General features: G+C 47.1%; 1 protein-coding gene across 1 annotated transcript; it reads left to right on the forward strand.

Annotated features, from left to right (window-relative positions):
• The first annotated feature begins 762 nt into the window (after window positions 1-762).
• Window positions 763-27,453, forward strand: MTMR12 (myotubularin related protein 12). The gene is made up of 16 exons (XM_075267735.1): window positions 763-878; window positions 7,326-7,389; window positions 9,192-9,328; window positions 10,650-10,722; window positions 12,241-12,377; window positions 13,093-13,186; window positions 14,444-14,573; window positions 18,809-18,884; window positions 19,589-19,695; window positions 19,796-19,920; window positions 21,695-21,773; window positions 22,509-22,579; window positions 22,654-22,826; window positions 23,088-23,258; window positions 24,707-24,865; window positions 26,416-27,453. The coding sequence occupies exons 1-16, from the start codon at window positions 804-806 to the stop codon at window positions 26,986-26,988; spliced, it is 2,244 nt and encodes a 747-aa protein (XP_075123836.1). The 5' UTR covers window positions 763-803; the 3' UTR covers window positions 26,989-27,453.
• Window positions 27,454-27,755: the final 302 nt, after the last annotated feature.

Here is a 27,755-nt window from a genome sequence, read left to right on the forward strand (position 1 = left end):
CCATGTAAGCACAATTAGCCCCCCCAACATACAGTCCCATGTAAACACAATTAGCCCCCCAACATACAGTCCCATGTAAGCACAATTAGCCCCCCCAACATACAGTCCCATGTAAGCACAATTAGCCCCCCAACATACAGTCCCATGTAAACACAACTAGCCCCCCAACATACAGTCCCATGTAAACACAACTAGCCCCCCAAACATACAGTCCCATGTAAGCACAATTAGCCCCCCCAACATACAGTCCCATGTAAGCACAATTAGCCCCCCAACATACAGTCCCATGTAAACACAACTAGCCCCCCAAACATACAGTCCCATGTAAGCACAATTAGCCCCCCCAACATACAGTCCCATGTAAGCACAATTAGCCCCCCAACATACAGTCCCATGTAAACACAACTAGCCCCCCAACATACAGTCCCATGTAAATACAACTAGCCCCCAACATACAGTCCCATGTAGATACTTGGCTCTCCCCTCACATGCAGTCCCATGTAAACCCACTGCTCCCCCTCCATTCAGACCCCTAACATGCAGTCCCATGTATAGGACTCCCCTCCCTCCTCACACGCAGTCCCATGTAAGCCAACAGCTCCCCTGACAGCCAGTATAGATATCGCACTGCTACCGCTGCCGCTTCCTGTTATGTGCACACAGCTGTAACCTACGAGACTCCGCCCCCTGTACCGGTTGGCCCCGCCTTCATGTGACAGGCCCCGCCCCTTCCCGTGACATCATCCCAACCAGAAGCAGCTCCATTCTAGACAGGACGGTGACGGCTGTACCTGAACGGGGACATGCTGGGGTTGGGGTCCGGAGGGGCGGCCAAGGCTCCTAAGCAGCCATCATTTGTGTCGTATCTGACGCCAGAGGTGAGTGCCCGAGCCTGACTGACCTGTGCCCATGGACGTGCCCTCCACTCACCCCCAGCCTAGTGCAGCAACAACACTGCCTGATACTGTGCCCTTACCCACCTCTCCACCTCCTGACAGTAGTGAGCAGTACCACTATACCATCTCCTTACCCACCTCACCCCCCCCCTGACAGTACCACTATACCATCTCCTTACCCACCACCCCTGACAGTACCACTATACTATCTCCTTACCCACCACCCCTGACAGTACCACTATACCATCTCCTTACCCACCACCCCTGACAGTACCACTATACCATCTCCTTACCCACCTCACCCCCCCCCTGACAGTACCACTATACCATCTCCTTACCCACCACCCCTGACAGTACCACTATACTATCTCCTTACCCACCACCCCTGACAGTACCACTATACCATCTCCTTACCCACCACCCCTGACAGTACCACTATACCATCTCCTTACCCACCTCACCCCCCCCCTGACAGTACCACTATACCATCTCCTTACCCACCACCCCTGACAGTACCACTATACCATCTCCTTACCCACCACCCCTGACAGTACCACTATACCATCTCCTTACCCAGCTCACCCCCCCTGACAGTACCACTATACCATCTCTTTACCCACCTCACCACCCCTGACAGTACCACTATACCATCTCCTTACCCACCTCACCACCTCCTGACAGTACCACTATACCATCTCCTTACCCACCACCCCTGACAGTACCACTATACCATCTCCTTACCCACCTCACCACCCCTGACAGTACCACTATACCATCTCCTTACCCACCACCCCTGACAGTACCACTATACCATCTCCTTACCCACCACCCCTGACAGTACCACTATACCATCTCCTTACCCCCCCCCCTGACAGTACCACTATACCATCTCCTTACCCACCACCCCTGACAGTACCACTATACCATCTCCTTACCCATCACCCCCTGACAGTACCACTATACCATCTCCTTACCCACCACCCCTGACAGTACCACTATACCATCTCCTTACCCACCACCCCTGAGAGTACCACTATACCATCTCCTTACCCACCACCCCTGACAGTACCACTATACCATCTCCTTACCCACCACCCCTGACAGTACCACTATACCATCTCCTTACCCACCACCCCTGACAGTACCACTATACCATCTCCTTATCCACCTCACCCCCCCTGACAGTACCACTATACCATCTCCTTACCCACCTCACCCCCCCTGACAGTACCACTATACCATCTCCTTACCCACCTCACCCCCCTGACAGTACCACTATACCATCTCCTTACCCACCACCCCCTGACAGTACCACTATACCATCTCCTTACCCACCACCCCCTGACAGTACCACTATACCATCTCCTTACCCACCACCCCCTGACAGTAATAATAATAATAATACATTTTATTTATATAGCGCCAACATATTCCGCAGCGCTGTACAATTTGTAGGGTTAAAATACAGACAGATACATTACAAAGAGAATCATTTCACACAATGGGACTGAGGGCCCTGCTCGCAAGAGCTTACAATCTATGAGGTAGAGGGGGTGACACAAGAGGTAGCAGGGGCGGCATTGCTTATACAGACGTCAGACACTTCTGTAATAGAGGTGACTGTCATTACACAAACATAAAACTTTATGAGCCGTCACCAGTCGTGTCCTGTAACATGTGGATGGAGCTTGGACCTATAAAGTTATCCTGAGATGACATCATATCATGTGGGGTAATGTGGGAGCGGGGACAGAGGAGGGTTAAGGGTTTACGTTAGACATTGCGATAGACCTGTCTGATAAGATGCGTCTTTAGTTTGCGTTTGAAACTGTAGAAGTTGGGAGTTAATCTGATTGTCCGGGGTAGAGCATTCCAGAGAAGTGGTGCAGCTCGGGAGAAGTCTTGTATACGAGCGTGGGAGGTTCTGATAATAGAGGGTGTAAGTGTTAGGTCATTGAGTGAGCGGAGAACACGGGTTGGGCGGTAGACAGAGATGAGGGAAGAAATGTAGGGAGGTGCGGCATTATGGAGAGCCTTGTGGATGAGAGTGATAACTTTATATTTTATTCTATATTGAATAGGCAGCCAATGTAGTGACTGGCACAGACCCGAGGCATCGCTGTAGCGTCTAGCCTGATAGATGAGCCTGGCCGCTGCATTCAGAATAGATTGTAGAGGAGAGAGTTTAGTGAGGGGAAGACCGATTAGTAAGGAGTTACAGTAGTCAAGGCGAGAATGAATCAGAGAGACAATAAGTGTCTTTAGTGTATCTCTGGTAAGGAAAGGGTGTATTCTGGAGAGGTTTTTGAGGTGGAGGTGACATGAACGTGCGAGTGATTCAATATGAGGGGTGAAGGAAAGGTCTGCGTCAAATATGACCCCGAGGCAGCAGGCATACTGCCTAGGAGTTATAGTAAGGCCTGAGACTGCAATGGATATATCAGGGACAGATCTATTAGATGGTGGAAACAGTAGTAGTTCAGTCTTAGAGAGATTTAGTTTCAGATAGAGCGAGGACATGATATTAGAGACAGCAGAAAGACAGTCACTGGCGTTCTGTATGAGTGCAGGGGTGATGTCACAGGAAGATGTGTATAATTGGGTGTCATCAGCATAAAGATGGTACCTGAAGCCAAATCTGGCGATGGTTTGTCCAATGGGGGCTGTGTAGAGAGAAAAGAGCAGGGGGCCGAGGACCGAGCCCTGAGGAACCCCAACAGCAAGGGAACCCCAACAGTATATTATCCCTGTACCGTGACATCACTGTGTGTATTATCTCTGTACTGTGACATCACTGTGTGTATTATATAGTGTGTACCACTATACCATCTCCTTACCCACCACGTCCTGACAGTACCACTATACCATCTCCTTACCCACCACCCCTGACAGTACCACTAATATCTACTTACCCACCACCCCTGACAGTACCACTAATATCTACTTACCCACCACCCCTGACAGTACCACTATACCATCTCCTTACCCACCACCCCCTGACAGTACCACTATACCATCTCCTTACCCACCACATCCTGACAGTACCACTATACCATCTCCTTACCCACCACTCCTGACAGTACCACTATACCATCTCCTTGTCTGGCGCCGCTTATCTCTAGAAGAATTCCATCTCTCCTGTTGTGCAGGCCCTCTGGTCTGCAGATAGGGGGCGCCTCGTCCTGGAGCTCTAGACTCAGTTGGCATAATGATGTGCAATGGCGGCCTTATCTGTGCAACACTTATCTGTTAGTGATGGGGCCCTTGTGCCGCTGATCTCCCCTGATATCTACAACACATTGGAGCCCTAGTCGGGGGTGCAGAGATAGCAGTTGCACCGAAGTCCTAATGCCTGCGGGGGGCTGTGTGTTTATGATGCCCCCTCCCCCCATAAGTAGCAATGGCAAACCCAGCTTTCCTAGGCACAGATATAACCGCAATACTATATTATTATCTGCAGAATAAAGGAGACGCTTGTGCGGTTGTGAAACTTTCTCCTGACTCCTAGTAAGACCTGTTTGCCGAGTTGCTGGAGACGGGTGTGGTTAGGGCGAGGGGCCGGTACCAGCTGCTTTGATCAGCGCCCTCAAAGCCTCCTCGGGTATCTGGGTTACAAGGAAAATCACTGAACCGGTCTAGACCCCATTGACCAAGATGCATCAGGGGCCGAGGGCCACAAGGAGTCACTTACCTTTTGTTGTGGACCCTGAAAAGAAATCTGGGGTGTCATTCAAAGGGTGCAATCGCCCTTCAGGCCCATGCAAGGCTCCTTATAGCAGCACAATGCTGGGCTATCCTAGCCTTTGTATGCATTGTGCTAATCTATTACATTGTGGGGGCAAAGGTGGCGCTCTATACTGGGGTTAGTCCATCTGTTGGATCTATTGGGAAACCTATCAGTAAGTGTTCGGTTTCCCTGCAGCACCACCACAGGAGAAATGAAGTATTATACTATGTCCATTCACATCAATGTGTTGGTTTTGTTATAAGTATAAGCGAGGGGGAAAAATGCAGCAGCTACTGGAACCGGGCACTTTCAGACACAGGGTATATGGTAAGTTAGGATATGGAGAAGGAGGAAAGCACCCTAGTCATCAGGGAGTGGAGATTACACAGGCTGTAGATTGGGAGAAAAGCACATGGGGAAGAAGAGTGAATCACACAGGCTGTGTATGTGTGTACAGAGGGAGGAGAGAGACCAGGATAGACCATAGGAGAGGGGAACTGTAGACTCCCCAAAATCAGGTTGTATATGGCAGGTTAGGATGTGGAGAGGGAAGAAAGCACCCCAGACATCAGGGAGAAGACATCACATAGGTTGTAGATGGGAAGAAAAGCACAGTGACTTACACAGGCTGTGTATGTGTGTACAGGGAAAGGAGAGCGCTCATGGTAAGCTGTAGGAGAGGTGAACAGCAGACTCCCCAGCATGAATGTCTGTCCGCACACGGAACAAGAGATCTCTTATGGGCTGTAGATGGACAAAAAAAGTCCAGGGGTGAAGCTTCAGATCCAGCAAGTGTTACTGGGCAGGACAATGATACATGCCTAAAACCAGGAGCCGGCTGCGACCCCGCATATCAGGGGGTCAGACAGTGAAGGATGATGGCCGCCTAAAAGTTAGCGGAACTTTTTAAACTCAAGGTTGCAACGTACAGTCCTATGAAAAAGTTTGGGCACCCCTATTAATCTTAATCATTTTTTGTTCTAAATATTTTGGTGTTTGCAACAGCCATTTCAGTTTGATATATCTAATAACTGATGGACACAGTAATATTTCAGGATTGAAATGAGGTTTATTGTACTAACAGAAAATGTGCAATATGCATTAAACCAAAATTTGACCGGTGCAAAAGTATGGGCACCCTTATCATTTTATTTATTTGAATACTCCTAACTACTTTTTACTGACTTACTGAAGCACAAAATTGTTTTTGTAACCTCAGTGAGCTTTGAACTTCATAGCCAGGGGTATCCAATCATAAGAAAAGGTATTTAAGGTGGCCAATTGCAAGTTGATCTCCTATTTGAATCTCCTCTGAAGAGTGGCATCATGGGCTACTCAAAACAACTCTCAAATGATCTGAAAACAAAGATTGTTCAACATAGTTGTTCAGGGGAAGGATACAAAACGTTGTCTCAGAGATTTAACCTGTCAGTTTCCACTGTGAGGAACATAGTAAGGAAATGGAAGACCACAGGGACAGTTCTTGTTAAGCCCAGAAGTGGCAGGCCAAGAAAAATATCAGAAAGGCAGAGAAGAAGAATGGTGAGAACAGTCAAGGACAATCCACAGACCACCTCCAAAGAGCTGCAGCATCATCTTGCTGCAGATGGTGTCACTGTGCATCGGTCAACTATACAGCGCACTTTGCACAAGGAGAAGCTGTATGGGAGAGTGATGAGAAAGAAGCCGTTTCTGCACGTACGCCACAAATAGAGTTGCCTGAGGTATGCAAAAGCACATTTGGACAAGGCAGCTTCATTTTGGAAACAAAAATTGAGTTGTTTGGTTATAAAAAAAGGCGTTATGCATGGCGTCCAAAAAGAAACAGCATTCCAAGAAAAACACTTGTTACCCACTGTAAAATTTGGTGGAGGTTCCATCATGCTTTGGGGCTGTGTGGCCAATGCCGGCATCGGGAATCTTGTTAGAGTTGAGGGTCGCATGGATTCCACTCAGTATCAGCAGATTCTTGAGAATAATGTTCAAGAATCAGTGACGAAGTTGAAGTTACGCCGGGGATGGATATTTCAGCAAGACAATGATCCAAAACACCGCTCCAAATCCTCAGGCATTCATGCAGAGGAACAATTACAATGTTCTGGAATGGCCATCCCAGTCCCCAGACCTGAATATCATTGAACATCTGTGGGATGATTTGAAGCGGGCTGTCCATGCTCGGCGACCATCAAACTTAACTGAACTTGAATTGTTTGTCCAAAATACCTTCATCCAGGATCCAGGAACTGATTAAAAGCTACAGGAAGCGACTAGAGGCTGTTATCTGTGCAAAAGGAGGATGTACTAAATATTAATGTCACTTTTCTGTTGAGGTGCCCATACTTTTGCACCGGTCAAATTTTGGTTTCATGCATATGGCACATTTTCTGTTAGTAAAATAAACCTCATTTCAATCCTGAAATATTACTGTGTCCATCAGTTATTAGATATATCAAACTGAAATGGCTGTTATAAACACCAAAATATTTAGAACTAAAAATGATTAAGATTAATAGGGGTGCCCAAACTTTTTCATAGGACTGTATGTAAAAAGTCACCTAGGGATTTCCTCAATGTCATCCAATAAAGCTTATTCATTATATAAAGTTGTGGGAAGTTTAAGCACACTTCTGATTTTCAAGATCTTTCCTGCTGACAGTGAATGAAAACCAAGATTTCATTTATTTATTCTTTCTTTGTAACAGGAGATCGATGTTAAAGAGAAGGTAGAACAAGCCGTGAAGGTCGACGATGTCTTACTGTTACCGGGTAATTATTTTTGGTGTTTTTGTTTTTTTTTTTCCTATTAAATATTGCAGTTCTCACACTGGCCACTAGGGCACACAATTGGTTAAGGAGGTCCTTTCGCCTCCTCTAGACCAGTGGTCCCCAACCTTTTTTGGGGGGAAGGGGTGTGGTTGGGGGCGGGGTTAAGCATGGGGGTGATCACTGTGCACACCAGAAAACGCTCCCCGCTGGACACTTTGCAAACTCATTCAAATGAATGGGTTTAAAAAGTGACTGCCGGTTTCCGTCTCCGGTCCAGTTTCTCAGGCAGAAGACAGAAACCTGAAAGAGTAAGCGGCCATTTTCTTGTGGCCCGGGCATGCGCAGTCGGCTCTGCCTGAGGCCTAAAAGATTGAAACTCAGGATGGAAGAAAACACAGAGAGAGGGCGTTCCAGAAAAAGATGGAGGCAGCGCTGGAGAGTTCTCTCGCAGCATTGGGACCGCCCCCAGTGCTGTGAGAGAACTCATTTGCATACCAATGAAAACCGGGATTTCTACGGAACGGCAGCACTGAGACGACCTCTTAAGGTAGGAGGAGAAAAGCCTTTCTTAAGGCTATTCCTACGTGTTAGTCAGAAAAAAAGGGTATCCAATGATAGGATCCCTTTAAGTAGGGGGCAAATAGGGTTAAAAGGCCTACGTGTTCCCCTGAATTTGAAAAGCACAAAAAGCAAACCTATAAAACAGCAGCATGTGCCCCGGCCAGCAGTGACTGGGCTGACTATGGAGGGAGAAGGAGTGTGTCTGCTGAATATGTGAGGCGCCGCTTATCCCTGCAGTCTGGTCAGTCTTTTCATCCTCCTGGAGGCCTCCGCGGACACATGTGGTTATCTCAGACCGTCTTCCTCGCTCTGTAATTCTATTGTCCGCAGCTCTGGGGGTTATTTCCGCAGAAGGACGCGCTCGGCAGTCGACAGTCCTGTGATGTCATCGGTTTTGTAAGGAAGGAAATGGCTGGAAATAAAGTTGTTTTATTAGTGAGCAAAACATCCCCACGTTACAAGGTTTCCCCTGTCACCGCTCTAACCACCGCCCGATGCTAGCGCCGTATACCAGATGGAAGGACAGGGGTGTATACAGAAATCCCACAGTTAAAGGGATTTTTCCAGGATCTAATAATAACCACTCATTAGGGATAGGGGTCTGACACCTTGGACCTCCGTAGATCAGCTGTTGAAAGTTGCAAGGGTTGGTCACATGGCCTGTTTGCAGCTCAGTCCCTTTTAAGTGAATACGTTGAACTGCAATACCAAGCACAGCCACTATACAATGTACGGCGCTGTGCTTGGTAAGTATTGAGGCGTACTCACCAGAATGCTGCAAAACGCTGATCAGCCCCATACTACCCTTTAAACCTAAGCTTGGTCATCCCCTTTAAGATGTGATGTGGCTGGACTTGATGGACTCTAAATCCTCTACACATAGTAAATGACAACACTCTGGTTTCCTAAAGTCACCACTAGGGGGAGCTCTGTGCATTAGTATTTATAAATGCCATAGAATTCAGTAAAATTTTACTGAGCTCCCCCTAGTGGTAGTTACAGGAATATACTATAACTGTATCGGGAAGGAATGAAGCAGTTCAGGCCCCATGCCCAGGACTGTAAGGCTCATAAGGGACCCTGAAATACGGAACAAGTGCCATCCAGTTAGTATCCGTCTGCTGCCATTGTTCTTCATGGATCTATACACTTGAAAGAATGAGCCTGGACTATATTGTGGCTCATGTTATAGTGGGTCCCCGCTGTAGTAACCCCCCGCCCGCTCTGTTCTCGTTCCGCAGGTGAGATGCTCCTCTGTGAAGCCAGCAATATATTTAAGATCTCCCAGGACGAAGGATCCCAGCGAGGCGTCTGCGGAAGGCTGGTGTGCACCAACTTCAAGATCACCTTCCTGTGCGAGGAGGGGGCCGAGGATAGTGTGAGTCTTGTTTCGCCGCGCACCCCTCCCCTTTCATTGTTGTTTGTCCTTACAGCAGGTCCTTGACCCCGAGACGTCTAGAAAGTCAGATATGTTTTCTTCACATACGGGCTGACTCTCCTTGTCAGGTCTGCTGTTCAGGACTATGGACAGTCCTCCATGATTGTGGGGGTAATATTAGACTAAGTCCTAGATTTGAGGACTTCCATGTATTGACCAGTATGTGATTGGTGGGGACTGACACCGGGGACCCCCAAAGATCAGCTGTTTGAGAAGGCCTTGACACTCGCTCTACAATTTCTGCCCTTTTATGATGACATCACATTGATTGGTTGCATTGTACAGCAGCTCAGTCCCATTCAAGTGAATGGGGCTGAGCTGCAATACCAAGCACAGCCACTATAAATGTATGGCGCTATCACATTGATTAGTTAAACTGTACAGCAGCTCAGTCCCATTCAAGTGAATGGGGCTGAGCTGCAATACCAAGCACAGCCACTATAAATGTATGGCGCTATCACATTGATTAGTTAAACTGTACAGCAGCTCAGTCCCATTCAAGTGAATGGGGCTGAGCTGCAATACCAAGCACAGCCACTATAAATGTATGGCGCTATCACATTGATTAGTTAAACTGTACAGCAGCTCAGTCCCATTCAAGTGAATGGGGCTGAACTGCAATACCAAGCACATCCACTATAAATGTATGGCGCTATCACATTGATTAGTTAAATTGTACAGCAGCTCAGTCCCATTCAAGTGAATGGGGCTGAACTGCAATTCCAAGCACAGCCACTATAAATGTATGGCGCTATCACATTGATTAGTTAAATTGTACAGCAGCTCAGTCCCATTCAAGTGAATGGGGCTGAACTGCAATTCCAAGCACAGCCACTATAAATGTATGGCGCTGTGCTTGGTATTCAGTTACAAGGCTGCAGCACTTGCCTGGACGCTACAGTCTTTTCAGCCAGCTGATCTGTGGGGGTCCTTGTAATAGCCTGGAAAATCCCTTTATCTTATGCAGCCTTTTTAGAAATAAAGTAGCAGAGCAGTTTCCTCGCGGCTCCCCTTGTACACACGATTAAAGGGGGTCACAGGAGTCAGATCACCACCTAGTGGACATTGGTTGCATAGCCTGGCAGTCTGTGTGATGAGAGGTCTTTACCCTGATAGAGAGGATATAAATCTCCGACATTGGTGTGGGTTGTCGGGACATACATGTCAGGTATAGTTGGGGTCCTTCATGATACCAGGTACTGTCGGCCTCTTCCGCCCCCCTCACCCGGGTCTTTTATTCTTCCTTTTTATTTTCTTGCAGTTTCCAGAATTCAAGAACAAAATCGTGGGTGAGAACGACATCACCCTGCAGTGCGTGGACCAGCTATACGCAGGTACGGGAGACGTCGGTGCAATCCGTTTACCTGATATTGTATTTTCTGCCTTCCTGTTTTTTTGTTTTTTTTTCTTGCTTCCTCCTTTTTTATTATTTTTAAACCAAAGTTGTTCTGAGGTTTCCTCCTTGTTCTCTGTCTATGCAAATCAGAATCTCAGCCACGTCTATGTGTCTGTATACCAGGGCTCAAGTCTCTGTGCCTGTCCTCCATGACTGTGGGCTAATGTTAGAGCTGAGCCGAGCATGCATGTGTATGGGGGAGTCAGTAGGAATAGCTACAGGCTGAATGACGGCTATCTAACGTATATGGCCAGCCTTACTGTGTATACATTAGAAAGCCAGCAAAAAAAAATAAATGGCTGCCGCGTACTTTCCCCTGTGGTTGGAATCTCTTCGATCACGGGTGTCTACGGTCTAATGACTTTCACCGCTATGAGTGACTGTATCCTCCTAGGGTGTGACTGACGTGCCGGGAGCTGCGCTCATACATCAGGGCAGTGATTGGGTTCTGGCGCCGTATATAACGGGCGGTGTTTATTGTACAAGGTCGCCATATTACTGCTCCGGAATTCTGTATTGTTCAATCTCCGGCTAAAATAAACACAATTAGCTGGAGGAAAATTAATAATTAACCCCTGAGGTAGATAAAAATAGCACAATGTGACCTGTAGATCTGCTGGGACATACTAACAGGGATTGACTTGTCAGGGAAAGCTGGGTGATGGTGCATAGGGATGCGACTATGGCTTCCCTGGGATTATCACCCAGCTTTCCTAGCAAATCCTCCTAGTTGTGCAGCCCTATGCCCGCTGTCTCCATACAACTACATTATTACGAGCTAGATGCAGGTATATTGGTTGTAACCCAACTTTCCTGGGCTCCTAAATGCCACATCTTCCTAGTAATGCAATTCTATGAATATAGGACTGATCAACTAGGAAAGCTGGGTGATAATCCCCGGGGAATCTGTAACTGCAGGTTTATTGGTTGTCCATTAAATTCCCCTTGGCTTTATCACCCAGCTTTCCTAGCAAATCCTTCCATGTTGTGCAGTCCTCTGCCCCCATACAGTTACATAAATACATTTCATTCAGCTTTCTCAGGCTCCTGAATAGTGACACTTGTGGTAGCCATGTTGTATTTGTTGCTACCTAATTGTAAATCTGTGCCAGGAAGATGTGCCATTCAGGTGCTTGAGAAAGCAGGGTGACCATTCCTCCCGTGCTGTTAGCCTTATTGGTTGTCACCCAACTTTCCTAAATGCCTGAAAACCAAATCTACCTTGTAATAGAAACCTTGCTCCCATATCGCAGCTATGTATACTTGCCATTCAGTAGCCTGGAGAAGCTGGGTGACAACATTGTAAAACAGATCTAACGATTAACCCGCTAGAAGAGGAAGCCCTGGCGTATAGCACCGGTGATGTCAGGGTTAATGCTCTCTGCAGCCATGTTTTGATCTATGAGGTGTCAGTCCACAGTCTCCCTGGATTTCTATTCCTTCTGTTTATTTCCAGTGTATGATGATAAGAAGAAGGTTCTCATTTCGGGGGCGCCGCTGAAGAAACAGCCCGAGAGGCTGATCATCTACTGTAAAGACTTCAGGGTGTTTCACTTCTGTCTCAGCTACGCCAAGGAGGATGAAGTCAACCGGGTATTCCCAGCTGCTGCTATTCTATTCTGTTTCACTAGGGGGCGCCTGGCCAGGGTGGGGTCACCTTGGGCTGGGGTTGGGTCTAGCCAGGGAATGTCAGGTCACCTTGCACCCCAATCTGAACTCAGCAGGGGAGATAGGGGGCCGCCAGAGATAGTCAGCACAGACTCGTAGGGCTGAAGTCTCTGCTGACTCGGGGTCACGTGACTGACCCAGCTCTACACCTACTGCTTGTATAGAGAGTAGCGCTTGGTCGGTCACATGATCCAGAATCAAATTGTAAGCAGCAGAGACTTCCAGGCTCCTCGGTGCTCTGCAAATCAATGAATCTGTGCAACAGAGGGATGGTATGTATATTAGTAAGCATGCTTATATTGGACCCCAAATTTTTAATCCCTTTAAGACTGGACTGTGCTATGCCAGTCTTTAAAATGGACACTGGCTGTACTGCTACATAGCTGGCAGTGCTGATATACCTTTACTTTCTGGTTGTGCCAGTTTTCTGGTGCAAGTTGTTGTAAAACTGTCAGGCCAGCCTATCTTGATTTCACTTTGAGAAAACGGCCAAAAATTTTTGCAAAAATAACTTTTGTCATCATGCAGAAAACTGGCAATACATGTCCCGATAAATCAGCCCCCATGTGTTTCTAATTTTCCCCATTTTCAGGATCTCTTCTTGCAGTCGGTGAATTTTTCTCTGGGTTTTCTATTCCAGATTGTCAACGGGATCGTTCACCACACTCTTAGCCCTAAAGGTCTGAAGCTGATTTTCCTTTTTTCGTACACAGAAGCCGCGCCCTGTTACAAAGGTGAGATCCCCTTGTCCTATAGTCATCAGATCCACCAGAGGTTACTACATTCTGCAGAAAGCCGAGAAATTCTGCAGATCTTGTGACTCAATGGGAGGTGGAGATTGCAGTAGGACGCGATCACCAATTCCAGGGTCCAGGGCTCCCTTTGGATCAGTCTCATTCATCTGGGCCTAGTCAGCAGAAGAAGGTTGCGGCTGCAGCATAGCCGAATACAGCGGCGGAAAATGAAGAGGAATTTCTCTTCATTTTCTGTAGTATTGTCATGTACAGACCATCTGCGCACGTGACATGGTGCGTCTGCCAGGGGTCACTCATTCAATCTTGCACTTAACCTTCACTTAGGCTGCAAATTGAGTGTAAATTGCACCCAACACAATCCCTGCACCCCAAATACACATAGTCCTCACCACTGACTTTGGGTTTAGCAGAAGTCGCACTCACATATACACACATCATTCCAACAGTCAGATGCATCCAAAGGTAATGCCATTAAATGTATCTATTTATTACTCATAGGGTTCAGTGCTACATATAGAAAAAAAAACTGACAAACAAGCAGCACAGTTTTAAAATAAAAGGAGAAAACCAGAAAAAACCTGATAACATGGAGTCTTTTTGGTTCCATGGAGCTTGTAGGATCTCTGATGGACTGGGCCCACCCAGCTTGGTTGCTGTCCTTTGTAAATGGCCTAGTCTTTATGACATCAGAGAGTGTGCCGCCAGACCAGGTCCTAAAACGGCCGGGAGTCTGGGCCTGTGCTCCTAGGAAGCAAATGTCTCACTCTTGACCAGTCACATACCAATGAAATATATCGATGCACAATATACTGAACAATCTAATCCAATAATGATACATACAAAAGTCATCACCATTACACTCTCCAAACTAGGGATCCCACCTTATTGTCTGTGAGCCTTCAATTCTTAAGTATCCTTTAGGGGAGGGAATAAGGCTGGCCAATCGACAAGACTCCTAACGTGTGTGACGTCTTCCTCCATGTCCGCACCGCAGTTCCGTTTATAGTAATAGGTCTTACAGTGTATCACTAGACTCCATCCAATGAGAATGACGCCTTTAAGTCGTTATTCCAATCAGAATTGCTATACTGTATATGTGATGAAAGCTGCTGAACCCTCATCCACACGGGATACAAAAATCCACCTGGAGGAGAACTACAGGCAACAGCAAAATAATGCAGAGAGTCATGCCGATCTGTCAGTACAGTCACTGATCATGTTTTCCTTTTTATGAAGCCACAAGTGTCAAGGATATGACTGTTCTATTTGAGAAGCACAAGGACTGGCGTATGGAGTTAGAGCGCACCAAGGGAAACTTGGTCTATAAAGTGCTATCCGTCAATGAAGAGTACAAAGTCTCTGAAAGGTATGTGTGTGAACTACGGCGAACTTGATCACTTAACCCCTTGTCTTCTATTTGTGGGATCTTCTAGGTTAGAATAGTGATGGTTTATCAGATCCAGCCAGAATGGAAATCTATGCCACTGGTGTGAGTTATATAAGTATGTGGGGCCGAGGTGTTCCTGTCCCGTCTTTGCCCTCACATACCAAAAGTGACAAGTGAGGGGCAGAAAAGGGAATATGACACATTTTTGGGCCTGGGTTGATACATTTTTCCCCCAGTACATTTTAGACTGTGTAATCCTCTTTGTCTTGTCCCTGTCAGCCATGACAATGCAAGAGACTGGGGAATTGGGACAGCACTAGGCCCTACAGTGCCCCTGGGGCCCTCTAATAATAATGTCAGGGCCTACCAGAGGCATGTCCTAACAGCTGCCTGTGTGTCTCGCCTGTATCAGCAGGAGTGTACTGTCATATAGGCCTATGAAAACCCTATGTTATGTGTAGATAAATAGTTAAAGGGATTCTATCATTAAAATCCCATTTTTTTTTCTCCATCACATGTAGGAATAGCCTTAAGAAAGACTATTCTTCTCCTACCTTTAGATGTCTTCTCCGCGCCGCCGTTCGGTAGAAATCCAAGTTTCCGTCTGTATGCGAATGAGTTCCCTCGCAGCACTGGGGGCGGGCCTCAGCATTCAAACAGCACTGGGGGCATCCTCAATGCTGCAAGAGAACTCTCCAGCGCCGCCTCCGTCTTCAGGAACACGCTCTTTCTGCGTCTTCTTCTGTCCTGGGTTTCAATCTTCTAGGCATGCGCAGCCACAAGAAAATGGCCGCTTACACCAGCTTACTGTGTAATCGGCCATTTTCTTGTGGCTACTGGACATGCACAGTCGACTCTGCTCAAGGCCCGATGGCAGAGCCGACTGCACATGCCTAGAAGATTGAAACCCAGGGTGGAAGAAGACACAGGGAGAGGCTGTTCCTGAAGATGGAGGCGGTGCTGGAGAGTTATCTCGCAGCATTGGGGACGCCCCCAGTGCTGTTTGAGCGCCGGGGACCGACCCAGTGTGAGAGAACTCATTTGCATACAGATCGAAAACTGGGATTTCTACCGAACGGCGGCGCGGAGAAGACATCTAAAGGCAGGAGAGGAATAGCCTTTCTTAGGCTGGCGCACCACGGGACGTAAATGCTGCGATTTGAAAAATTGGGGCGTTTTACAGTGCAAGCAAAGGGGATGGGATTCATGCGAATCCCATGCCCACTTTGCGGAAAAAAACACAGTGCGGACACGCTGTGATTTGCAAAGCCGTTGCAGCTTTGCAAATCGCATCATGTCAGTTATATCTACGGAAATGCCGGCGACTTTCCCAGAGATATAATGTTAAGAGAAAGTCCGCAGAGGAAAACTCTGTGAACTTTCTCTTAAAAGCGCTGTGGAAAGAACCACAATGTGACCACCGGACCCAACAGGGGTCCTATCCAAAATTGAAAGTAGCATCTGATGGGTAAGTTTTATCTACGATGCCGTTACAACCCTTGCTCTATTGACTGCAAAACCCCTTACAAAGTAAAAGTCCCCCATAGGACTAAAAAAAAGGTCAAAAAAGACAGAAATGACCCAAAATTACTCAAAGTAAACAATTTTTAATTAAGGAACAAAAATTGCTCAAAAACATTTTTCAGAAATTCTCCTGAAGTCACATCATTTGCCTATGACGCATCCCTGCACTTGTCTTCGCCCCTGCAATAAAGTTGTGCCCACTCCATATTTTGGTGGTGAACGCTGTGATGAATTTGCTCCTTTATATGACCCATCTTGCCAAAACAAGGACAGAAATAGCTACAGCTCCTTAAAAAAAAATATATATATAACTCATAGGAACAGGAGGAGGCTGAAATAAAAAACTTCTTCTGGTGCTTGAGGCCAAAATTGTCTTGGTTAATAAGGGGTTCAGACCCCCGAGTATAATGATCGTAGGCCCAGGAGAGGTAAGGGAACGTAACAAACAGTGTTACTTACCTCTCCGCGTTCCAGACAGGCTTCAGGCCTACTTTTGTGACGTCCCTGGCGTCTCATGACCAGGGCCTGCGTCAGCAGAGTATAATAATTGTTCATGGGTGTCCACAGTGGGACATAATACTGTGTGCAGGGGCCACTATGGGACATAATACTGTGTGCAGGGGCCACTATGGGGGATAATACTGTGTGCAGGGGCCACTATGGGACATAATACTGTGTGCAGGGGCCACTATGGGGCATAATACTGTGTGCAGGGGCCACTATGGGACATAATACTGTGTGCAGGGGCTACTATGGGACATAATACTGTGTGCAGGGGCCACTATGGGACATAATACTGTGTGCAGGGGCCACTATGGGGGATAATACTGTGCAGGGGCCACTATGGGGCATAATACTGTGTGCAGGGGCCACTATGGGCTATAATACTGTGTGCAGGGGCCACTATGGGACATAATACTGTGTGCAGGGGCCACTATGGGACATAATACTGTGTGCAGGGGCCACTATGGGCTATAATACTGTGTGCAGGGGCCACTATGGGGCATAATACTGTGTGCAGGGGCCACTATGGGGCATAATACTGTGTGCAGGGGCCACTATGGGACATAATACTGTGTGCAGGGGCCACTATGGGACATAATACTGTGTGCAGGGGCCACTATGGGACATAATACTGTGTGCAGGGGCCACTATGGGACATAATACTGTGTGCAGGGGCCACTATGGGACATAATACTGTGTGCAGGGGCCACTATGGGACATAATACTGTGTGCAGGGGCCACTATGGGACATAATACTGTGTGCAGGGGCCACTATGGGACATAATACTGTGTGCAGGGGCCACTATGGGTTATAATACTGTGTGTGCAGGGGCCACTATGGGGCATAATAGTGTGTGCAGGGGCCACTATGGGGCATAATACTGTGTGCAGGGGCCACTATGGGGCATAATACTGTGTGCAGGGGCCACTATGGGACATAATACTGTGTGCAGGTGCCACTATGGGGGATAATACTGTGTGCAGGGGCCACTATGGGGCATAATACTGTGTGCAGGGGCCACTATGGGGGATAATACTGTGTGCAGGGGCCACTATGGGGCATAATAGTGTGTGCAGGGACCACTATGGGGCATAATACTGTGTGCAGGGGCCACTATGGGGCATAATACTGTGTGCAGGGGCCACTATGGGACATAATACTGTGTGCAGGTGCCACTATGGGGGATAATACTGTGTGCAGGGGCCACTATGGGGCATAATACTGTGTGCAGGGGCCACTATGGGGCATAATACTGTGTGCAGGGGCCACTATGGGGCATAATACTGTGTGCAGGGGCCACTATGGGGCATAATACTGTGTGCAGGGGCCACTATGGGGGATAATACTGTGTGAAGGGGCCACTATGGGGCATAATACTGTGTGCAGGGGCCACTATGGGGGATAATACTGTGCAGGGGCCACTATGAGGCATAATAGTGTGTGCAGGGGCCACTATGGGGCATAATAGTGTGTGCAGGGGCCACTATGGGGCATAATAGTGTGTGCAGGGGCCACTATGGGGCATAATAGTGTGTGCAGGGGCCACTATGGGGCATAATAGTGTGTGCAGGGGCCACTATGGGGCATAATAGTGTGTGCAGGGGCCACTATGGGGCATAATAGTGTGTGCAGGGGCCACTATGGGGCATAATACTGTGTGCAGGGGCCACTATGGGGCATAATACTGTGTGCAGGGGCCACTATGGGGCATAATACTGTGTGCAGGGGCCACTATGGGACATAATACTGTGTGAAGGGGCCACTATGGGGCATAATACTGTGTGCAGGGGCCACTATGGGGGATAATACTGTGCAGGGGCCACTATGAGGCATAATAGTGTGTGCAGGGGCCACTATGGGGCATAATAGTGTGTGCAGGGGCCACTATGGGGCATAATAGTGTGTGCAGGGGCCACTATGGGGCATAATAGTGTGTGCAGGGGCCACTATGGGGCATAATACTGTGTGCAGGGGCCGCTATGGGGCATAATAGTGTGTGCAGGAATGCGTGGGTTCAGTTGGGTTCTTCGGAGTCTGTCGGGGGGGAGGGGGGGCGCCCATGTCAAAAGTTTGCTGTGGGCACCCGCCATTCCTAGTTACTCCACTGAAGGGGTTAATGTGTGTGACAGAGGTTTCGGGATGTTCTGCAGTTACTTACCGCTTCTCTTCTTACCTGTTTCCTTAGGTTACCTCCTTACTTTGTTGTCCCCGTAGCACTGCAGGACGAGTACGTGTATAAATTCCAGGGGCGCGGGATTCCCGTGAGTAACTCGCTGTTGTATTCTAATGACGAAAGCCGCCCGTACACTTCCACTCGCTGTAGGCTGACCTCTTCATACACCTCATACACATGCACACGTGGTCCAGCCAAGCATGCATGTGTTTTCAGTGAGGAGAGGGGAACAATCCTGCCAACATTATTCTTACCTGTATGGAAAGCTTAAAGAGGGTGCGGAAAAACTTTGTGATCAGTGGCAGTCTGACTACTCAGACCCGCGCCAATCCTGAGAACCCGCATTAAGCAGGCCGAGCATGCACCCTGATATTACATTCATTTTCTATGGGACTACCGGAGAGTACATTGCTCTCATCCTGAATGAATGGAGAGGGCAGGTACATGGCATTCTATAGGGACAGGAGAACCGGGCCACCAATTGAACCCTCATCAACCATGAAGTTATCCCCTATCCTGTTAACGTCTAAAGTTGGTCCAACCCCTCTGAGTGCGTTATCCAGGTTATTAAAATTGATGGCCGACCCTTAAAATAGTTTTCCGGGACTATAACATTGATTGCTGCGGCCTCTTTGTGGTTTACCAAGCACAGCGCCATACATTGTACAGTGGCTGTTCTTGGTATTACAGCTCAGCCTCATTCACGTGATTAGTACTGTGTTGCGGCATGGTCCTGTGCGGGGTTATTCTTTAAGAAAGGAGCTGACTGTGTCTTAATGTTTTGCTTTATAGATTTGGTGTTGGTCCACTCAGCAGTCGGGAGCCTTGTTCAAAATGGCCTCCCTCCCTAAAGAAGTGGACGATTCTGCCATACAGGAGCAAAAAGCCTTCCTGGCTAGGTCTGTCTAATACTCTGCAATAATCCTAATGTGAATAGGGCTTAGGTTGTGCATAGATCCCTCCTATTCCTTTATACTCTGTGTACCTTTATACCTGCAGTGTAGAGAACACCCTTCACAGACCCCCCTTGGAGGAAGTAAGAATTGAGGATTTATCCATCACTCTCCCCTCCCTATCCGAAATCCAAGTGGCCTATACTCGCTTTAAGCAGCTCTTTTTAATAGGTAAGCGTGAATTGCAATATTATGCATATGTGGTTATCTTAAAGAGGAGCTCTAATGAAGACGACTCCAGTCCATATGTCCTGTTAGGGCATATACACATCAGAAAGTTCAAGTCCTGATCAAGCAGACCGGAGCTGTCCTTACTGTTACACAGACGCTCATTGTTCTCAATGGCGACTATTTAGTACTACATTTTGTCCCATCTACATAGTCCCTATGGGGCTTGTTTTTAGCAGGATAAGTTGTATTTACCCTGAATTATTTTGGGTTACACATAATGTATAACTTTTATGGAAAAAAAACTTAGAGAGGAGATTGTAGAAAAAAATATCTCCAAAATGTTTTCGTTGTGTACCACAAAATAATTCAGGATATTAAAAAAAAATAAAAATACAACTTGTCCCACTAAAAACAAGCCCTCAAGTGGTTATGTAGATGGAGGGGGTGGGCTTCCCCAAAAATTATACATACCACGATAAACTTATTTTCCGTGTCAGATTGCCAGATTACATGACCTATGACATTTTTCGCAATGACATTGTTTTTTATTTTTCCATTGAAGTTTCTGTTTTGGGACTTGTATTTTGCTGGATAAGTTGTAATTCACAGTGGTACCATATTGGGATACATACAGCTTTTTTGGGAGGGGGGGGGAGACAGTTGAACAAAAAATATTTTGCCAATTTTTTTTTTTTTTTTTTGTCACATTTACCATGTGGAATAAATCATGTCATAGGTTTGTTTTTTTGGAATATGGAGATAACAATTATACATAGGTTTTTTTTTAAAAAACAAAAAAAAAAACCCTTTTTTCTAAAGAAAAGTGAAAAAAATTCCCACTAGAGGATTTTGATCACTTACATAATACAATACTAATGTGTATTATGCCTGCCATTAGTATACAGCCTATTAGGCTCTGCCACTGACAGGTCCTAATAGGATTCTATACATGGCGAACCTAGAAGCTTTATCAGGCTTCCAGCTGCCATACCGTCCTATGGGAACCCCACAATTGCTTATGCTTGCCATTAGTATACTGATGTACAGACGATTAGGCTCTGCCACTGGCAGGTCCTAATAGGATTCCATACATGGCGGATCTGGAAGCTTAAGACTTCCAGCCGCCATACCATCCTATGGAAACCCCAAAATTGCATGGTAGGGGGCCAGTGAGGTGAAAGAAGGAGCCCCAATCCCCCAGAAACAATATAAATGTCTTGATCACTGTTGATTGCGGCATCTAAGGGGCTAAACCGCCAGATCGATGCCTCTTCCAATCCTAGCTGTTACAGCTGACATTAGACGGCAGACAGCCGTAATCGCCTCAAAACCCTGAGCAAAAAGACGGCTCCCCTTGAAATCAATGGGAACCACTCAGGAACTTTTTTCCAGGAGCCGTTTCTTCCAACTCCCAGAAAAAAGGAGCAAGATGCTCATTCTTCAGGCCGAGTCGCCTCGCGATTTGGCCTGAAGAAACTCCGGACTAGACCCATTCATTGGGCCTAATCCGGAGCGAAGCGTGCGGCTGGATCCCGCTGCAGTGCACCGGCTTTCAGTTGCGGCGACCTGGCTTTGGATCGGAACCTGAGACGGAGGCCGCCATGTGAACTTACCCTAAAGCCGCACTGTATAAAATGCGTATCCAGAGGTTTAAGGGCCCTGCTGTCCTCAAGCACTTAGGTGCGGCTTATAACATGTAGGAAAATTCTACTAACAGAGTAAGATAGAATCGTGGCTGTACAAATCAATGAAATGGCTTATTTTTATTCTGTAGATAATTCCACCGACTTCTGGGACACGGACTCCAAGTGGTTTTCATTACTGAACACAAGCAATTGGCTTGAAATTGTGAGGTTAGTGGCCGAACGTCTTCTAAACTGAAGTATAGAAAATATATTGGGGGTTTGTAGAACTTATTGTTACACTACCCTGCCCGTCCTGGTGCCATTGTGCCAGAAGAGACCATTGTCTGAAAGTAGTAGCGGTAGCCCAGTAGCAGTAGTGGTAGCCCCGTAACGGCAGGGCAGGCTAAACAGTACAAAAGACTCTTCGCAGAGGATGTGGCCGCCATGTTCTGCGAGAAAAGCACCCACATGCACTGCACAGCAGAGTCTACTATACTGTACACAGCACGTAAATAATACAGACATATGGTTACCATGCAGTACCACTATACAAGGGCAAAATAATATCTCTACACCTTGTCCAACACACTATGACTGAATAAAACCGCCATACAGTGACCATGTAATAGTAGAAATTGCATTTACACAAGTGATTCCAATGCAGTTACATCCAACTTCCACTACTTAATAATAATATTGCCCCCTATGTGCCCCCCTCCCCCACAGTAGTAGTGACAATTCCCTGCAAAATAAAAACAAAACAATCAATACAATGTAAGTAAATGTCTGACTACGTCACACAGAGGTGCGGTAGATCCACCAAGGCGGGAGTTGCTCTTACTTAAAGGGGGGCTCTCTAGAAGCCATGTGACCTAATCGGGCATACGGAGAGGGGTGGCCTATACAAGACCACCCCTGTCTGCTGACACGTCTCGCATCTCATCTCCGTTCTCCATTTTGCAGACAGTGCCTTAAGAAATCAATAGAAGTAATAGAATATTTGGAAAACCAAAAAATTAACGTTGTCCTTAAAGGTAAGTGTATGGCAGAGCAGATTTAACCCCTTTTGTGCTTTTTGTACGTGATCTTATCGGCGATTTTTCTGTAGAGGACACGGCCTCCGACTTCTGCTGCGTCATCTCCAGTATGGTGCAGATCATGATGGATCCGCATTACCGCACCAGATATGGATTCCAGAGCCTTATCCAGAAGGAGTGGGTGATGGGAGGACATCAATTCCTAGATAGATGCAACCATCTCCGGAACAACAATGATGGCGAGGTGAGCTCAACCGCTGTCATTCTGGGCTGCTAACTGTACAAGGTGCTCGTATGGCACCCACAACTGTGGCATAGGGTCTTGGATGGCGCCCACTGTACCACTCATTTTCCTGTTTTGTTTTTTCTTTTTGCCATATTGTACTATAGTTTACTATATAATAGACTATTGTAACAGAATTATAGGCTGGGCCCGGAGGGGGGCTTTAAAGTTCTCTAAAGTATTAAAAGGTACCTGCACTTCTAACCATTGTCTTGTCCACAGGCTCCCGTCTTCTTGCTCTTCTTGGACTGTGTCTGGCAGCTCGTCCACCAATACCCCCTGGCCTTTGAGTTCTCAGAGACGTATCTGACGGTCCTGTCCGATAGCATCAACATCCCCATCTTCAGCACTTTCTTCTTTAATTCGGCCTATCAAAAGGATTCACATAGACAGGTAAAGCAATAGGGAATAATGGACTGGAACAACTGCAGGTACGATGAGGAGGGGAAATGGAGGAATTTTTGGTGAGGGCGCCCTTCATTGTGCGGGAGTGACTGCAACAAATGCAACAAAAACACCATTAAAATCCAATGCTTACCCCAACCCTGCTGGATCATGGCACGTTATATAGGGCACTACAGGGTACTAGTATGACATGAATAAATTTCATATCGGTTCCTTCTATCTGTGTGCGGTTGTTTCTGCGGCATGCACATGGATTTTTGCAGACGCAATTGACATGAGCGAGATAACCACAGCGACACATCTTCTGCATGTTAGTGATAGGTGAGCAGAACAATACAGTCAGGAATTTTCCAGGGTTTCCAGGTTTTCCAGGCTTTATTATCAAGGGTCCGACACCCAGGGCCCCTGCGGATCAGCTGTTTGAAGAGGTAGTGATGTTCCCAGAGTGCTGCTCCAGGTGACTGCACATCCATCGGTCACATGGTCTGTTCACAGCTCCGTCCCATTCAAGTGAATGTGGCTGAGCTGCAATACCGAGCCTAGGCATAGTACAATGTATTGCGCTGTGCTTGGTTTTTTGTGAGGAGACTATGTCTGCAGTCTCCTCCAACAACTAGGACACACCCTCCCCCCTCGACATTCTTCCTAAAGATAGGTCATCGAGAAGCCCGGAAAATACTGCCAAAGCAGATAAACTGTGGCATAATTAACCCTATAATGACACAGAACACATATATCCGTCAGGACTGAGGGCTACTGTGATGGATATATCTGTTATGGGTCAACAAAAAGCTGACTCCTACACCCGGGGCCTTGATCTAACCTATTAGATACCACTGTCTCCATTGACTGCGGCATCTAATAGGTTAGACACATGGGAGTTCCCTCATTTCAATGTGATGAAAGGGGTACACTGAGGAGTTACCATGCCAGCCATAAGCCTAACAATGTACCTATGGAAATCACCTTCTATAGAGTGATGTATGGGTGTAGTTTATAGTGCTGAGAATCCACCATACAAGCTTATACAGTCTGACCGTGCCGATGGTACCCCCGCAATGCAATCAAAATGTGCAAAATGGCAGCCAGAGTCCTAAAAATGTACTTATGGAAATCTGTTCGTATAGTTTACAGTATATAGCTTGACCACGCTGATGGCGGGGACTATACGGATGACCATGGTAATTATGGGTGAGGGGATGTATCTTTAGAATAACAGAGCATACAGTTTATATACCCCTTCTCCCCCATGTTTTCTAGCAGAGCAGTGTCCTCGGCCAGTAGATGGTCCTCAGTTGGATAGACTGAGCTGCACATGTAACAAGGGGCCCATTCTTCAGCCCCCGGAGCAATCTAGTTATTAAGGCCGCGTTTGCTTAAGCTCCGACCTGTTTCCTTCTGCTGGAATTTGCAAGGTCTCTGCTTTTTCTTGGCAGGTTGAGGACGGCAGCACCAAACAAAGCCGCCTGTTGAGTTTTTACTCCGTCTGGGATTGGTCGGTTCAGTATGAATTGAAAGCTCTGACATTCCTAGACAATCCCCTGTACGTGGAGAAGTCAAAGCAGGAGAAAATCCGTAAAGGCGTCCGTTCTAAGGCGAGTATGGCGATCGTTTAGGGGCAGGCTTATAGTCAGGTCTTCGTAGATTTCACCGGTGTACTATATATCATTCAGCACATAGATAGAACATAAGCCTGCTCCAAAAAGCATCAAAAATAATCATGTAACATCTTCTAGATTAAACATAACCATGAGTGTGACCCATGGTTATGTTTAACCTACAAGGTCGATTTGGGACACTGAACCAACCACCGCTCCTTATGGACCAGGGGTTTAGTGTCCCAAATAGACATGTAGCAGCACCATCTGCGCCTATATTAAAAAAACCACAAAGCTTGCCTAAAGATTAGTCTTATCAAACTCCTCTCTGGTGCTCCTGTGCCTACACTATGAAGCCATGGAGGTCAGAGTTCTTGCTCCTCTGCCTTCCCTGCTGACACTTTGACTGGTCGTATAACTATCTCCATTCTACTTTATGGACGTAGGGGGCGTAACTACCATGGTAGCGGCTGCCACAGGGCCCGTGACATTGGGGGACTAGTGACAGCCGCTGCGTTTTGTTTTTCTTAATAGGCCGTTAGGGCCTGTTACCATATTTACTTACCGATCCTGACAAGGGTCAGGATCGGTAAATGACGCCGCAGTCCCACAAACACCATTGTTCATGGGTGTCCACAGTGGGCATAATACTGTGTGCAGGGACCACTATGGGGCATAATACTGTGTGCAGGGGCCACTATGGGGCATAATACTGTGTGCAGGGGCCACTATGGGGCATAATACTGTGTGCAGGGGCCACTATGGGACATAATACTGTGTGCAGGGGCCACTATGGGGCATAATACTGTGTGCAGGGGCCACTATGGGGCATAATACTGTGTGCAGGGGCCACTATGGGGCATAATACTGTGTGCAGGGGCCACTATGGGGGATAATACTGTGTGCAGGGACCACTATGGGGCATAATACTGTGTGCAGGGGCCACTATGGGGCATAATACTGTGTGCAGGGGCCACTATGGGGCATAATACTGTGTGCAGGGGCCACTATGGGGCATAATACTGTGTGCAGGGGCCACTATGAGCAGGGACCATTATGGGACGTAATACTGTGTACTAGAGCCACTGTGGGGTATAATACTGTGTGCAGGGGTCACTATGGGACATAATAGTGAGTGCAGGAATGCAGGGGCGAGGTCATCGGTCGAGATCTTCGGCATCGGTCAGGGGGGGGCCATGGCAAAAGTTCACCACGGGGCCCCCCCATTCCTAGCTAAGTCACTGGTGGGCAGTGAGCGCTCCCTTTCATCACTATATCAATGCTCCAGGTGACCTGGCTATATATTAGTAATAACACTTATCCAGTGCAGGGAATTCCCTGCTTAGCTTTATTTGTCCCTGCCTAACCCCTTTATACAGATGACATACAAGCTGTATCTCTGCAGAGAAGATGCTTTGTCCAAGTCCTGTGATCACAGCAGCATCAGCAAAGATTGATTCATTGTATAGTAGATTACAAATGCGAGGAAAAGAGATGAATCTCAGGTGTAACGTGAGCTAAAATGATGATCTATTTTCTTCCTATAGCATCACAGACAGCTGTCACTGCCTCTTACTCAGTCAAAGTCTTCTAATAAGAGAGGATTCTTCAAGGAAGAACCTGGACCCTTCATAAAAAGTCTTCTCGGTAAAAGAATTAGCAAGTTAATAAGCGCTTCAGATGAAGTACCTGACAATTACCGGGTCTTCTACGAGAACTGGCACCGCAAGCCCATAGACTTTAATGGGCTGATCCTGCCCCATATCGAGGGGCCTGATATCTGCATCTGGGCCCAGCGACACTTGCGCTGGATCCCCGAAGCTCAGGTTCTCGGCGGTGGCAATGTGGCCGTCACACAGAAGGTTTTGGAGCTCATGGATGAAATAAAGAATCTCAGTGAATTGATTGAGAGGCCGAGGTTGCCCCATCCAGCCTACAAGGAGAACGATGTGGACGGTAAGCGCAAGAAGTCCGTGCGGCGCTCCTCGCTCTATCCATTTGCTCAGTTCCATATAAATTGTGTTAGGCCGTCTATATCCACCACAACATGGCGGAGCTGGGAAGCGGAGGATGAACTGGTCAACAGGGACGACGAGGACTTTGACCTGGGCACTATATGACTGATGTCATGGGTATAGTTTTTGTTTTCTATATACTGTTCTATCACTGGCAGCTGTCTCGCCAAATGTATAATTTATTTCTATAGGTTTTGTATTATTCCAGGCATTCCAAGACAATCGTTTTAGGTGACCAACCTAATATCTTGTTTGCAAAGCAAGTAAAATAGTAACGGTTCACACAGAACAACCTACAAGTCTTTCTTGCAGAAAGAAAATCCAAAAAAATCAAAACGGGACCAAATGACATTCCCATCACAATCCTTAATTTCCCTTTTAAAGTTAAGTATATACAATGTAAAAGACTTGAATTACTGCAGTCCTTTACTTTCTCCCTGCTGTTATATAGAAAGATGTCTGAATAGCTGAAATAACTTGAATATCCTGCCAAAACACAGAATTACAAGCCGTCTGTGTGCCTTAAAGGGATACTATCATTGGATACCCTTTTTTTCTCCCTAACACGTAGGAATACCCTTAAGAAAGGCTATTCGTCTCCTACCTTTAGATGTCTTCTCCACGCTGCTTGTTTCTTCGGTATGCAAATGAGTTCTCTCGCAGCACTTGGGGCGGTCCTCAGCACTCAAACAGCACTGGGGGCGTCTCCAATGCTGCAAGAGAACACGCCAGCGCCGGCTCCATCTTCTTCAGGAACGGGCTCTCTTCGCGTCTTCTTCCGTCCTGGGTTTCAATCTTCTAGGCTTCGGGCCTTGAAGAAGATGGAGGCGGCGCTGGAGATTTCTCTTGCAGGATTGGGGACGCCCTCAGTG

This window comes from Leptodactylus fuscus, chromosome 1 (assembly GCF_031893055.1).
Source record: "Leptodactylus fuscus isolate aLepFus1 chromosome 1, aLepFus1.hap2, whole genome shotgun sequence".
In the NCBI taxonomy this organism is placed as follows: domain Eukaryota; kingdom Metazoa; phylum Chordata; class Amphibia; order Anura; family Leptodactylidae; genus Leptodactylus; species Leptodactylus fuscus.